This window comes from Alexandromys fortis, unplaced genomic scaffold (assembly GCF_014885135.2).
Source record: "Alexandromys fortis isolate MF-2015 unplaced genomic scaffold, M_Fortis_MF-2015_v1.1 scaffold_13, whole genome shotgun sequence".
Lineage (NCBI taxonomy): Eukaryota > Metazoa > Chordata > Mammalia > Rodentia > Cricetidae > Alexandromys > Alexandromys fortis.
The window spans coordinates 5,897,009-5,912,470 of NW_026067908.1; the positions used below are offsets into that span (position 1 = coordinate 5,897,009).

The window sequence follows — 15,462 nt, forward strand, 5'->3', positions numbered from 1 at the left end:
TGACTTTGTTTGTAAGAACTCAGAAGTCTGTGTGAGGGGCCTAATGGTTGGCAGCAGACCAGCAGGCGTTGCAGGATCCCAGGAGCAGCCATTATAGCCATGACCTCGCTGTCATGAGCAAATGACGTTCCACTGCGCCTTCCTACTGCCTACTTAGAGATATGACCCGGATGAGGCTGAGGCGAGGCGATAGATGAAATGCACCTGGAAGATGTTCTTCTGGAGCCTTCTATCCTCAGACCGTGCCCTTCCCGTCAGCCAGCCTCTGCTGTGCTCTAGTCCTTGACCCTCTGGAATCCAACCCAACTTACAGAAGAGTTTACTGGGGCCCGTGGTTCCAGTGGGTTAGAACCCAAGACCATGGTGGGGATCATGGCGGCAGGCAGGCAGGCAGGCAGGCTGGTATGGTGCTGGAGCAGTAGCTGAGAGCTCACATCTTGAAACAAGACAGAAAGAGGTAACCGAATGGCTGGACTTTTGAAACCTCAAAGCCCACCCCCGGCGACACATCTTCAACAGGGCTACACCTCCTAATCCTTCCCAAACAGATTTTCCAACTAGGGACCAAGTGTTCAAATACTGAGCCTGAGGTGGCCATTCCCGTTCAAACCACCACATGCAGAACAGGCACCAGGAGCTCATTGTTAACACCAGGGCCCGTCTGCTGCTTGAAGCCCCTTTCAGCTGTAAAATGCTTATCTTACTCTTGGCATTGCTTGCAACCTGTGCATTTGAGGCCTCAGCCCAGGAGTGACATGTTCTTAATGAATAGCTCTTGTCAAATGTGCTCTTTGGGTCATATACACAGACAGGCTCAGTGATTCACGATTGGGTGATTCTGTATGACACCATTCAGGTGACATCATAACATGGTGGGTGCTGCTGGCATTCAGAAGGCTGAGGCCAGGTGTTGTCTCTTGATTTCCTATGGTGTGTGCCACAAAAGGAATGATCTAACCTAAACTGTCGGTGATGGAGGTGGAGAAATGTTCACTAAACCAGAAAGAAAAAGATGGTTTTTGGAAACAGTCTTTCTATGAAGCCTGAGGAGAGTGGTGGGGATCTGTGAAGGAACTGCTTCCTAGCAAGACATGGGCTAGATCCTCATCCGGTGCCCCTCTGGCCACCATACCCATCCTGGGGAATACAGCAGGAGACCCAAACCTTCCCTGCCTGGTTTTGTTATTGTTTTGGTGTGTGCATATGCATGTGGGGAGGGGGGGCAGGGTGGGGAGGTGGAGGCAGAAGACCCACAGAGGAGGTAGGGTGACAATAAGGCTGAGGCCTCACCACTGTGCAACTTTCTTTCCTGTAGTCTTCAATGCCTGTTTGCCAGGGCCTGGCATTGAACCCACTCAGCATCTCAACGATTCACAAGCAGCCATGGGCTTGTGACCTCCAGAAAAGGGTGGCTCACTGTGAACAGGTCCAGCACCTGTGGAGATTTATAAAGTTGAAGAAGGTGGACAGTCCTAGCAGAGCCAAGGCCCCTTGAGGGAGCCTCTGCAGGGCAGCACCTGCTGGCCTGACTCCAGAGAAAGAACAACCACCTACTGAGCACCTGCGCCAGGCCGGCTCCCTGAATCTCCCCACGCCTCTAGGCAGCAGGCAGTGTATAAAGATGGCAAGGACAGCTTAAGCAACCATTCCAAAGTCAACTAGCCAATGCAAAGTAGAACAGGACTTGAACTCGGGACCCTCTTGAGTCCTTCAGAGATAGCAAGACTGTAAAGACTGGGCCTGCCTCCTGGCTTGCCATGGGCCCAGGGGCCTTTGCACCGCTCGCTCCATGCTTACAGTACAGCGTTGGCAGTCGCTGGGCCCTGCAGCATTCCCAACCCCCAGCCAGAGCCTGCGGCCACAGAACTCCGTCAGTGGGGCTCCCAGTCCTCTTCCATTCTGTCTTCTTTAGCAGCAGACAGTTCTGTGGCCAGAGATGTGCCCTGGCTCAGCTGGTATCTCCGCGCCAGGGTTTACAAGGCTGAAATAAAAATGTCAGCCTTCTGGGCTCTTCCTGGGGATTCTGAGAATCTGCTTCAGGCCTGTTCAGGTGGCTGAGAGAATTCAGTTCACCGAGGTAGAACTGAGGCACCCCTTGCCTCACCAGTCCTCAGCAGGAGCTGTCCTTAGCTTCTGGAAGCCTCTCTCTGGTTCCTGGGTCTCCGTGACTAACTGCTCCTCTGTGGCCTGTCACGTGTGTCTCATGCCTGGTTTCCCCTGCTACATCTGACACTCCAGCCAGAGGAAACCCTATGCTTTTAAGATCTGTGTGGTTAAACTGTGCACATCTAGATAATCTTGTTTTAAGGTATGTAGTACTTTCTAAAATATTTTAAATTTAAACTGGCACATAGTAACTGGAATTTCTTGGTGTAGTATGACATTTCTGTACATGTATGTACTGTGTAATGACAGTCACATATACATCATTACTTTGATGGAAACATTGAAAATCCTCTCGATTGGCCGTTTTAAAATAGGCAGTGAAGCATTGTTAACCAGAGTTGTCCTCCTGTGCTATAGAACTTTAAAGGGTCAGCCATCCTTCCCATCCTCCCTGTTCTCTGGCACCATTCCCAGCGCACCATTTACTCTGGTAGCCACTGTCCTATTCTTCATGTCTTTGAAATACACCTTACTTCCACAAAAAGCATGACCACGCCTGGCTTACAGCCTGTTTCTGAGGAAAGCCCTAGCAGGAGCATCTGCCCTTGCCAATGGGATGCATGGTTGCCATTACCTGGTGTGCCCCCTGCACCTTGCTGACCCTGCAGTGTGCATTAGCCAAGGGCAACTAAGCTCAAGCCTGGGAGCTTGTTAGCAGCCTGACAAGCTGCTGGCTTGACAACTGGGGACTCAGTCCCTCACTAGGATTCTGCCTGAACATAGGAAGTATAAACACATCACCCTTTCTGCTGGTTCATTGTGTGTGCCCCCAACTTACATGCAAAGTATCACCTAATGTATGTAAGGGCAGTCGCTACTTACCATGTGCCTGCAAAGGCCCAGGCACTGTCTCCATTTTACCCACACAAAAGTTGAGGAAGTCTCCTTCACAGTCATAGAAGCCATAGATACACTATTAAGTGTATCATGTATCTTCAGTGTCTCCAGTCTGGATTCTCACTACAATGTAAACCATTGTTTGATATTAAGTGGAGTACCTTGTTCGTTTTTAATGTTACTTAAGTTTGCAATAACACTTAAAATTATGTCCCATCCTTTTCCTAATAAACCATTGTTTGATATTAAGTGGAGTACCTTGTTCGTTTTTAATGTTACTTAAGTTTGCAATAACACTTAAAATTATGTCCCATCCTTTTCCCAATAAAACAAAGCCATTGTAGCAAAACAATCCACTAAAACATACAGGCATCTTAATACAGAAATGGGCTGCAGGAACTCTTATGAGGCCTGGCAGCCAAGCAGTTAAAAAAGGAGCAATTTCAACATATTTCTGCAGAGTTCCTTTATTGATGGCTCAGCAGGTGTTTCTTCCATTAGAACACAGAATATTAATGGAGCCCTGATTTACATTCTAGGCTGATTTACATGATGGGTTTATGTACCAGCCTTTGTCCCCAAGTAGTAATTCAGCTCTTTCCCAGCCGGTTGCCGCTACACCTCCCCAAGGAATGAACAGTGATAGTTCTGCCTGTCCTGCATTATCCAGCCAACATCCCAGCCATCAGTTTATGGCAAGAGGTAAAATCCCTGGGCTGAGAAATGAGTAGGGTGTGTTGTCTGGATGTCCCAAGTTGAAACATTCTGTGGGTGTGCCCCACTTGTTCGACTCTTCCCGGGATGGATACAAAGCTCCAACCCCCAAAAGCAAGATCCAGATCTTAGGATAACGTTAGTGACAGAGCCAGGCCTCCTGGGGGATTTCCTAAGTTATGGGAATGCTTCCTTGGGGAAGAAAGGGGTTTCTTGAGTGCACACTAAAGGTTAAGTGTTACAAGTGACCCTGTCAACCCCATATCGCCCTATGAGGAGGCTACCATTCCTCTGAGCACCTTGCCAAGAATGAGTGTGTTAAGGACAATTTGTCTTAGGTCATAATCCCAGGAAGAATGAAATCTAGGATTATGCCTCTTCTCATCTCACCAAATCACACTGGCAGCTACCAGAACACTAGCTTAGTGGTCCCCTGAGTCCAATGCCTAAAACTCAAGGCTGGCCAAAGGTGGCACTGTGCCTGCATTTAACTCCTTGTGAGACAGAGAATGGGTACCAGTGGCAGCTGCATATGAGGCTTTGGCAGCTTAGTGGCTGACTTGCTACTCACCAGGTCCATGGCATGAGACACTTTGTTCCTACTCCAGGCTTGTTGGGGACTCTTCCCCAGCCTCCTCGGTTATGGATGACCCTGGATAGTGCCACAGAAATCAGGACACAGGGGATGCAGAGTAGGAGATACAACTGCATACTTTATTGCAAAGCCAGTGCTCTTTTTATAATACTCAAATCATGATTCAAACTAGGTTCCCATAATACATGAAAATAGTTTCATAGACTAGCTAGTCACTGGGTTGCAACTAATTTCAAGAGCTTCGTGCCCTAGCTAATCTAAACAGAAAGCTCAGTGTTATGGGAAAAACTCTTGTTGTAATATAATATGTAAAAACACCTCAGCAGAAGACAAACCACAACCTAATCAGAGCCTTTGAACTACAGTGCACATCTGTGTTCTCAAGGACTGACCATTGGCAAGGCACTCTACTGATGGGAGAGGTTTGCCTCCTCCTGACTTGCCAAGCCTGTGAGAATGCTACCTCAAGTCACCCCTGCACAGAGTTTCTATGCAGTTCAAATTCGGCCCTCTACACAGGTTGTTTCCCATCTGTAAACCGAGTACTAGAGAAGTTTCCCCGTCCCTGCATGTGGGGTTCCTGGAGTTCTGCATCATTGTATTCAGCTTGCACGTTTATGAAGTCTACCGGCTCTCTATTCTTGGAATCTGGCTTTTAAAGTGCCTTTAGGCCAGCTTTCCTTAAGTTTACAGCATACACATCTGTTGTAGGAGGCCACTTGTTTGTTTTCCCAGCTGCCCAGACTCCCGAAATAACCACATAGAAACTATATTATTTGTAATACTGTTTGGCCAATAGCTTAAGCGTATTTCTGGCTAACTCTTATATTCTAAACTAGCCCATCTCCATTAATCTGTGTATTGCCATGTGGCTGTGGCTTACCAGCAAAGGGTTGGCAATATCTGTTTCTGGCAGCAGCTCCATGGCTTCTCCCTGACTCCACCTTCTTTCCCCCAGCATTTTCCCCACCTACCTTGGGGAAAATATTCTGCCTTGCACAGGCCTAACAGTTCCTTTATTAACCAATGGTATTCATAGCATACAGAGGGGAATCCCACATCACACATCTGTAATTAAAAAAATAAATAAATAAAGCTAGGCTTAGGAATACATTCTTGTAATACCAGCACTTGGGAAGCTGAGGCAAGACTGAATTTGAAGCCAGCCTGGCCTGCTGCACAGTGAAACCCTAGGGGGGTGGGAGCGGGGGGGGGGGGGGGGGGGGGGGGGGGGGGGGGGGGGGGGAACCTGAGGATGTATGGGACTGCAACTCAGTGGTAAACTGCTTGTCTGGCACGTGTGCAAGGCCCTTGGTTTGACTCCCTGCACCAAAATGAATAAATTAAAGCACTCATGTGTAATTTTTTTCATTTGTTTGAGGCAAGGGTCCCAGGTTGCCTGCTATGAAGCCAAGGATGACCTTCTTGTCTCCACGTGCTGGGATGACAGACATGTACCACAATGCCTGGATTATGCAGTGCCGGGGATCAATCCCAGGACTCCATGCCTGATAGCAAGTACTCAGCCAACTGCGCTGCATCTCAGCCCCGGTGTGCATGAATTTTAATTTCTCACAAGGTTAATGAGATAGCACAGATTCAGGTTTGCTTATTGGAACCACTTTTTGGGCAGAAGTCAAGTAATGTGGTAAGAAAGGTACAGCTGAGGGCTGGCATCTGAATCCCAGGTGTGATCCTCAGTACCCACGCATCCTTACAATAGCTGATTAAACGGAGCCCCAGGTTCCTCACCTGTGAAGATTTTAAGGTCTAGAAGCAGCACATGAAGATGCTCACCGTAGAGGCTCGAGGCAGGTCCTCAGCAAACAAAACCATCAAAAGTAGAGGGCTGGGGGGCTGAAGAAATGGTTCAACAGTTAAGAGCACTGGCTGTTCCTCCAGAGGTCCTGAATTCAATTCCCAGCAACCACATGGTGGCTCACAGCCATCTGTAATGGGATCTGATGCCCTCTTCTGGTGTGCATGAAGACAGAGCACTCATACACACACACACAAAAAGTATTTTTTAAAAAACAAACAAAAACCCCCAAAACAGAGGCTGGCATCAGCTTGATGCTCCACTGAAATCAAAGAAATAACTGATAACAACACAGGTTCAGAGGCAGACGCTCTTCCTCCAGGAGTTCTTGATTCTCACTGCAACCAGAGTCCTAAGCCACGGCCCCACTCGAACCAGAAGCTCTGTAAGGGACCCCAATGTGCAGTAAACTAAGAGCCTCCGCCAGGCAACCTGACCTATGCTTGCTCTCAGAACCCTGAGTATTACAAAGGCAAGATTACACCTCATGTCACTTGATCAAAATACTCGAGACAACCCAAAGACAGACTATTGGGTTCAGTTCATTCACGTGGACCCATGCGCTTGGACGTAACAGCATGTGGCCGGAGGTGGCTGTCCACTTGACGGCTGGCCAGAAGCACTAAGGGGATTGCGGATGCTTGGCTTATTTCTTTTCCTGTTTCTGTCCAGCTGCTGCTGTCCTGCAGTAACTCAACCCTCAAGCACATTGTCAAGTTTCCCCAGGGCAATCTATCTGCCAAGCCCTAATAGCTCCCAGGACCTGCTTTGGAGCTCAGACACCTTTCTGTAATCTACCTTCCTTGGCAAGTTGGTTGGATTTAGAATCACCTAGATTTGTGAGGCCCACCTCTGTATGTGTCTGGGAGAGCCTTTCCAGAGTGTTAGCCAAGGTGGGGAAGACCCTCTTCGAATATGGCACTATTCCATGGTCTAGTGAGCTGCACACGTGGAGATCACGGGGACACTGGGATGGAAAGCCCAGCTGTGTTCCTCAGCTGGATGCTGGAGCAATGAGTGGAGGTGGCCCTGCTGTGAAATGCTGCCCCTACTCCCATTTTCCCACAGAATCTAACCAGCTCTCAACCAGTCTCTCCTGTTATGACTCTGGAATTCAACTCAGAACCCAGGACAAGGTCATGGTGGTGGGGAGCGGGGTATGGGGGTGTGGTGGAAGGATGGGTCCTATTGCTCCTGAAGTCTGGGAGAAACAGTTTAAAGCACATTTTCCCAGCCCCCTGCCACCCTCCCCACCCGAGCAAGTGCGGGGAGGCATGCTATTGTATGTACTGCTGAAACAGATGCTATTTTTAATTTATTATGTGTACAACATTCTGCTTTCATGTATGCCTGCATACCAGAAGAGGGCATCAGATCTCACTACAGATGGTTGTGAGTCACCTGGTGGTTGCTGGGAATTGAACTTAAGACCTCTGGAAGAGCAGCCAGTGCTCTTAACCTCTGAGCCATCTCTCCAGCCCCCAACATGCTATTTTTGTTTCAAATTAACACACAAAAAAGCTCATCCCAAAGCCTGACTTTATTCAATCAGCAGAACATGATCTCAGTGCTGAAGTGAACCCAGTAATGTCAAGTCTCTGGAGCTAGTGTGGGGCCATCAGGCAGTTAGGATAACTAAGCTTCTTGGGAAGCTTAGAGGAAAAGGACTAGATCTACATGTCTAGTGGAGTCACTCAGCGAGAGCTCTGTGGTCCTTACAGACCTAACTCCATCTCCCATCTTCAAATGGGAACCCCAGGCCCCAGCAGGAAGCAGGCGAGTCAAATTACCAGTGAGTTAGCAGCAAGTGCCTGACTCTCTGGAGCTCTTGGTTCCTCAGTGGAGAAGGGCCCTGCTTTGTGGATTGAATGAAGTTCAAGGCATGTGTCAGACTGTGGGATGAGGTTGGGGAAGCATGGTCCCCAGCTTCCAGTCATTCTGGTCTTACACCCAGAAATCAGCTTTTCAAGGGAGTGACGTAGGTCTCTTTCTCACCTGTGTAACGGAAGTGTCTACGTGCTGAATGAATGGCACATGGTAGATGGCCAGTCCAGGGGATCAGCCAATGATTAAATACGAACCATCCTAAGGAATGAGTACAGGGTTCCCTAGCATGGCCTCCCTTCCACAAGAAGCCAGAGAAGTGGAGGGAACTACAGTCGTACAGTGGACACCAAGCCCAGGGACAGGTGTGGTTAGACACTTAGACAACACAAACACCAGCCAGCAGTTCCAGGACTCCCTCTGTGGTGAGGAAGACCACCTCACCAGTGTTCTGGCACCAAACTTCGAAGTGGGCGGGGTCCTCCAGGGCCCTCTTGCCGGCAATGACCACATAGGGGTAGCCAAGCTTGTTGGCGTCTTTCAGTCGATTTCCGATGGTCAGGTGGGTCCTGTCATCCAGAAGGACCTCCCCTCGGAGCTGTGCCACCGCTTCAATGATGTCATCATGTAAGCGCTCCACCATCTCAGTGGCTGCTGCCTCCTTACTGCCCTTCTTAGGGGGGATGAGGCAGACTTGGTACGGAGCCAGGAGACTGGGCCAGCGGATGCAGTCTTCTGTAGAGAGGACTTCGATGGCAGCAGCCAAGATCCGAGTGACCCCCAAGCCATAGCACCCCATCTCCGCCAGCGAAGGGTCCCCGTGGGCATTGGTAAACTGGGCACTGAAAATGGAGGAGTACTTGGTACCGAGGTAGAACGTGTGCCCCACCTCAATGCCTTTGGTTTCTGTCAGTGGACCCTGGCAGTCGGGGCAGACTTTCTGCGACAAGTCTAGTACCTCTGTGTTGGCTGAGAAGTGGCAGCTGGGACAGACCACAAGCCGGTCCTCTCCAATGTCCACTGGCAGCTGGAATTCGTGGGACAATGTGCCCCCAATGCTGCCCACAGCTGCCCTGGCTTTCGTCCATCGTAACCCCAGCCTATCAAACAGTCTGCAATAAGCATCGCACACCAGGCCATAGGTCTCCTGGGCGGCCTCAGAGGAGGAGTCAAAGGAGTACATGTCCTTCATATAGAACTCCCGGCCACGGAGAAGACCAAAACGGGGTCTCGGCTCATCCCGAAACTTCCTGGTAACCTGGTACAACAGTAAGGGAAGCTGCTTGTAGGACAGTTTCTTCTGGGAGGCGACCAGGGCTGTAACCGCTTCCTCATGAGTTGGTCCCAAGCAGTATTCTTTGCCGTGCCTGTCTCTCAGTCGCAGCAGCTCCCTGCCCATCAGGTCCCAGCGGCTGGTGGCTCGCCACAGCTCAGCGGGGCTGAGGCTCGGCATGTTGATTTTCTGCCCCCCAATGGCCTGCATCTCCTGGTCTATCACCCTGACGAGCTTCTCCATGGCACGAACCGTGTAGGGCATGAGGTGGTAACAGCCGGGGCTTGCTGGGAGGATCAGGCCCACCTGCAGCATCAGCCGCTGGCTCTTACAGGTCAGATCGCTAGCTCTGCCCTCCAGAGGAAGCGCCTGGTCTTCCCGGAGGTTCTGAGGCTGGAACATGCGGGACAAAACCAAGCGCTGCCGCCTCCCCGGGGCACAATGGTAGCATCTGTGGGTAACGTACCTGGAGAGGTGGCGGCTGCAGAGAGCCAAGGCAGACAGTGTTCTGCATCTTTTCAGCAGCCCTTCCATGACACCCTGGTACCTGGAGAAAAACGAGTCGTGTGGATGACGGTTAACTGGGTTCTCAGCGTGGGCTCCAACTAATGCCTGAGACAGAAGCTCATCTTGGGAGCCGTGGGTCCTTCCATTTCCAATAGCCCAGCAGACCAAAGCACCACTTCTCTTCAAACAAAGTTCAGCCAGGTTTAGGCATACACTTTCAATCTCAAACCTTGGGAGGTGAAGACAGAGGCCAGCCTGGGCTACAGAGTGAGTTCGAGGATAGTCAGGGCTATGCAGAAAGGACTTTTATTAAAAAAATTCCTATTATTCTGATTATGAAGATGTAACAATCTACCGTGGAGACAACATCTAGTGGTACATGCACAGGCTCTGGAGAAGGCAGCCTGGGTTCTTGGCCAACTTCCCACTAGAACTTCCTGTATGCAGCCTTGCACATCGGTCTCTACTCATGTGTACTAAAGTTCATCATAAAATAGTATAACCACCAGATTTCCTTTGTATGTTCACCATGGGCACTTTGTAAAGATGGGGGAAATTTTTATTCTTCCAACAGTTTATGTGCTCGGTGGATGTTTACTATTGCTACTATTTTAGGAAACTGGGGAAGAACCTGTAGTTATATATTCTTTTACTCTATCCCCATGTTGGAATGCCAAAATGTTCCTTTTTTTTTTTTTTAAACTCCTTTGGCTTTTGGAGGGGAGGACGCCACCCAGCTCCCAAATAAATCACACATGGAGGGTTATTCTTAGTTATGAGTGCCTGCCCTTAGCTTGGCTTGTTTCTAGTCAGCTTTTCTTAACCTGTCTACCTTTTGCCTCTGGGCTTTTTCCTTTTCTTACTTCTATATATCTTAATTTCACTCTTACTCCGTGACGGGTTGTTTACCTGGGTGACTGGCCCCTACTGTCCTCCAATCCTTGTTCTCTTGCTTCTCTTCCTCATTTCTTCTACTTATCCTCCTGCCTGCCAGCCCCGCCTATCCTTGCTCCTGCCTTATTGGCCATTAAGCTCTTTATGAGACCATCAGGTGTTTTAGTCAGGCAAAGAATCACAGCCTCACAGAGTTAAACAAATGCAGCATAAACAAAAGCAACACACCTTAAAATAATCTTCTACAACAGAACCTGGAAGAAACCCACTGTAATCCCACAGCCAACAGCTGAGGGCAGCTTTGCCATCCCTTGTTTTTATTCCCAACCTCTGCCTTTATGTCAGTTTTGGCAGACACTGTGGCACATCCAGTATTGGGGAGCCAGAGGTGGGATTACCACAAGTTCAAGGCCAGCCAGGTTTGCCCATCAGAGTTCCAGGCCATCTGAGGATATATAATGAAACTCTGGCTCAAACAAAAAAATCATTCTTGTTTTAACCGCCCTTCTCACTGCACATTCCCGGTCCATCTGCATCTTTACTCACTGTGCAATCTGAATCTGCTGAACTTTAGACCCGCATACCCTCCTCTTCTTTGGAGAACACAGCACACAGCTATTTGGAACTTGATGAACCAGAGTCTCTCAACAACGGTGCCCCTGCAGATCTGAGTTATCACCCTGCAAGGCACCAGAAGCACCCTCCAGCCAAATCAGAAACCTGCCCTCATCTATCTGCTCCTTATTACCAAAGCTCTCCACCTGACCAGCCTGCACCTCTGTCCCAGCTACCGTCATCTTTCACTCAGCCTGTTAAAACAGCCCGCTTCCAACTTTTCAAAACGCAGGCAGAGCCGGGCGGTGGTGGCGCACGCCTTTAATCCCAGCACTTGGAAGGAGAAACCCTGTCTCGAAAAACCAAGGGAAAAAAAAAAAAAAAACCGCAGGCAGCAGTCGGGAGAGTCGTCTGCTGCCTAGGGAGTGCACGCAGATCCCACCTGTGAGATGTCCCTATCCTCTCCCTTTTCCAGGGACACACGACACGACTCAACAGTCAGGAAAGCTGTACACAGAGCGCTTCCAAGTGCCAGGTACATAGGTAGTGCCATAAAGGTTTGGCTATTATGATGCCCAATTCAGAGGCTGAGATGGGGGAGTCTTATCTGTGTAAGGCGACAGCAAAGGGCACAGGGCATTCTGGAAGGCAGGAACTCGCCTCCAATTCCCACCTAGTTGCCACCACTGACACTGGCATTTCAGCACCCGGCTCTAAACTGGCTCGCCCTTCAGGAGAGGTGACCCTACCCATCTTCCTCTCTCTTGATTCAAAACAGTAAGGCGTCCGAACTGCTAGGTCATCCCCGAGGCTGCTCTAGGAACTCTGACTCTTAAGGGCCACGCGAGGCTGACCAGGGCGGAAGTGCTGCCCTCAAATACAGCTGGGCGGAGGTGCAGGGACCAAGGACTCCTCTATGCAACTGTCCGTGGTTGTGACTCCACCAAACTCCAGGACAGGACGCAGGCGGGAAAGCAGACACCAGATCCTGGGTGCGTGCGCCCAGAAACCGTCCCTAGATTCGCTTGGGCCCTCCCTGCGCACCCTCAAACCAGCCACGCTCCCCAGCAGCACTCTACCTGCACCACCCGCTCGTCCGCCACGCGAAGCCAGTGCGCCTGCGCCGGCTCGGTCTGAGCTCCAGCCCCCCCCCCCCCCCACGCTTCTCGCCAATCGGAAAGCCACACTCTCGGGAGGGGGCGGGAAGCTCTGTCTCCACCCTATTGGAGAAGGACCCGAGAGAGTTTCCGGAAACTGAGCCAAAGAGCCTCGCTCTCCCGCCAAGATCGTGGATTGGCCTGGGTCGCTACACGATGATCACGGTTCCGGAAGTGCCCTCTAGGCATTAGCAAGGTGCGACTCTATGATCAAATCCTACTTTTAAGGATTTGAGTCTATTTTTACCACCCACTGCCAGGACCTGTTGACTCCTAGGATAACAGGTGTGCTGCTAAGTAACCTTGACTTTGGCTACACACAGGAAGCTATGTTTCAACTTTACCCTATGATTAAAAAAGCTTAAATTTAAATGAGCTTAGGATCGTAAACCAATTGGACAAATTATTACAATGTCCAAGGAAGTCTTTTAAATTTTTTTATGAGGCAGAAATGGGGTTTAACAAAGACATTTTAATATAGACTTAAGCACCAGGCTTGAGAGAATAGCTCAGAAACTGGAGAGCATGGGCGTGGGCTTCTCAAACAGGAGCCTCCCTGAGTCTTGAAGGTACGAATTAAAACTTCCATTTACTGTGCTGGTTAAGACCGATTACTGCTCTTCAGGGAGAAAGAGTTAGGTTCTCAGCATTCACTTTGGGTAGCTCACAATCACTGTAACTCCAGCTCCGGGGAAATTCATGACTGCCTTCTGAGGATACCCACTCATATCATACGTGCACATACATATATGCATAAGTAAAAATGAGTCTTTTCCCCGATACATAATATACATATTTACACAAGTGTGTTGTGTGGTGTAAGCGAATGTTTCCTTGTTTGCGTGTGTACAAGTATGAGCTCGTATGTGGAGGTCCAAGGCTGACAGAGGTGTCTTTCTTCCATCTTATAGACTGAGGCCCTGAGCTCTCCTCTCATGGAGGTGTGCGTGACAAGCTCTTTACCTGGTGAGCCGCCTCCCTAGCCCTCACAAAGTATTTTCTGAATAGCGACATCGTACAAGCCCCTGCTGGAGGTGTAGTGAAGAACAAAATGAAGAAAACAGCGCCTAGCTTGTTGTGGAAGAGACAACCTGTAAGCCAGCGCAGCAAAACTTTAGCAGGGTACCTGTCTCGGTTGGCTTCCTGCTGCTGTGAGAAAGACCACAACTGAAAGCAATTTGGGGAGGAAAGGGTTTGTTTTAGCTTACAGTCCACCATGGGTGATGGAGGTCAAGACAGGAACTTAAGACAGATACCTGGAGACAAGAGCTGAAGCAAACACCATACTGCCTACTGGCTTGTTCCTCATGGCTTGTTCCGCCTGCCTTCTTAGACAGTGCTGGATGGCCTGTGCAGTGGTGGTACCAGCCACAAAGGGCTGGGTCGTCCCATGTTAATCATTCTCTAAGACGTCTCCCGATGGACTTGTCTACAGGCAAACCTGATGGGGGCATTTTCTCAACTGAGGTCCCCTCTTCCCAGATGGCTCTAGCTCTCTCATGTTGACAAACTAGAAAGTGCGGCAGGGAAGCAGGGCATAAAGAACTCAGAAACTAAGGCAAAACAGGATTTTGATAAAATTATTTTTTAAATCAAAATTAACTAAAAAATCATAGAAAGAAACTAAGTTGTTAGTTAGCTCTAGGGTATTTTAAATGTTCCGAAGACAAGTTAGCTTAAAAGCACGGAGCAGGGAGCTGGATGGTCCTGATGTAAACAGGTCACCAACAAAGAGCTGAAGGAGGGGAGGGTTCAGAGCCTTGTAGCTGTCTGGGGAGAATGTCGCAGACACAGAATAGAATGAAAATGTCCTGAGCAGCGGCTGCGTTTATTTCAGTTCCCTTGTTCAACAATGACACTTTATGGACGGCCTCAAGTGCATTGGGCCCACCGCAAGACACTGATGACTCCCATAATGGTCCAGACAGCTCTCAATGCCCCTGGAGCTTCATGAACAACGCCTGCCTGTGATCAATAGCCTCACTGGAGCGCAGGGAAGGGGAGCTTACTGCGGAAATTACTTTTCAGCTTACCTTAGAGATGTGTCTGCCAGGCAGAGGGGCCAGGACAGTCAGAGGCATGGAGCGGAATGTGATGACGTCATACAAGAGGGATAGGCCGGCGCTGGGACTGCATCTTTGTTTTTCACAGCTCCTGATGTGCCAGAATTGTTAAGGGTCAGAACCTAGGTCCCGAAAACCCCAGTAAGCCAGATTTGGCCACCTGTCCTCAACAAGCTGAGACTAGGAGTTAGACCGACTCCCTGGTGGACAGACAGACAGGGAGAGAAGCCATGGCTAGGTAATAAAGGTGGTGAATTTCCAAGATGGCCAACTTTTTTCTCACCCTCCTGATCTGAGACAAAAACCCATCAGCTTAAAGCAAAAAAAAGCTTTGTAGGCTTCTGTTTCCCACCAGCAGGCCCCGTGGTGACGGACTCGCTGGACAAGCCACACCACAGTTCTGGGCCAATCAACCATCCTTGCTTTCTTCAAACTGACTAATCCTAAATAGCACAAGACCCTTCAAAGGCTTTAACACCCCCAGCCCTAGAGGGAAGACTGGGTTTTCCGGCTGAGTGTTCTCTCTGCTTTGCAAAGGGTCTCTCTCTCTCTCTCTCTCTCTCTCTCTCTCTCTCTCTCTCTCTCTCTCTCTCTCTCTCTCTCTCTCTCTGTGTGTGTGTGTTTCCTCGCTCCCAGGGAATGCCTTTCTCTAGCTGCTGAATGTGTCTGAGGTGTCGGAGCTTTCTCTGCTGCCACCTGTGGTGCTTCAGACTGCCCCTGCCTTTTAACTCTTTAACTGGCAGAGAAGAGGCACCCAGTCAGGATCACTAGACTGTCTCAAAGCCATCGCTGTCACTATTTCTAGACTGTCCTCAAAGGTGGCCTGACTATTATTCCTTTAAAAACGGCGGCGTGTGGGTGTGTGGGTGTGTGGACAAACACAGGATAGACGAGACGCAAAAGGAAGAGACGGGACACGCGGCTCCCACGTGGGTGCACTTTAATGGGGAGAGGGGAACACAAGAAGGGATGGGATGTGCAGACACACAAGGGTGGGGGGTGAGAGAGGGGCCAAGAAGGCAAAACCTCGTGGATGCTCGCTTTTAACGGGGGGGGGG

The 15,462-nt window shown here is 49.7% G+C and overlaps 1 protein-coding gene across 6 annotated transcripts; it reads right to left on the reverse strand.

The window, feature by feature from the left end:
* Positions 1–315: 315 nt before the first annotated feature.
* On the reverse strand, positions 316–12,301 carry Pars2 (prolyl-tRNA synthetase 2, mitochondrial). 6 transcript variants are annotated; one of them, XM_050136100.1, is made up of 4 exons: positions 8,127–9,899; positions 6,065–6,169; positions 1,291–5,380; positions 316–436 (listed from the first exon to the last, which is right to left on the reverse strand). In XM_050136100.1, the coding sequence occupies exon 1, from the start codon at positions 9,760–9,762 to the stop codon at positions 8,335–8,337; it is 1,428 nt and encodes a 475-aa protein (XP_049992057.1). In that variant the 5' UTR covers positions 9,763–9,899; the 3' UTR covers positions 316–436; positions 1,291–5,380; positions 6,065–6,169; positions 8,127–8,334. The 6 variants fall into 6 exon arrangements, with proteins under 6 accessions (XP_049992057.1, XP_049992058.1, XP_049992056.1 ...); XM_050136101.1 differs by lacking the exon at positions 316–436 and having other exon boundaries at positions 1,302–1,435; positions 2,989–5,380; XM_050136095.1 differs by lacking the exon at positions 316–436 and adding an exon at positions 12,264–12,301 and having other exon boundaries at positions 3,368–5,380; positions 8,127–9,775.
* Between the last annotated feature and the right edge of the window lie 3,161 nt (positions 12,302–15,462).

Bases quoted from the DNA above. Each gene is read 5' to 3' on its own strand.
- Pars2 (XM_050136100.1), bottom strand. From the start codon at position 9,762: ATGGAAGGGCTGCTGAAAAGATGCAGAACACTGTCTGCCTTGGCTCTC.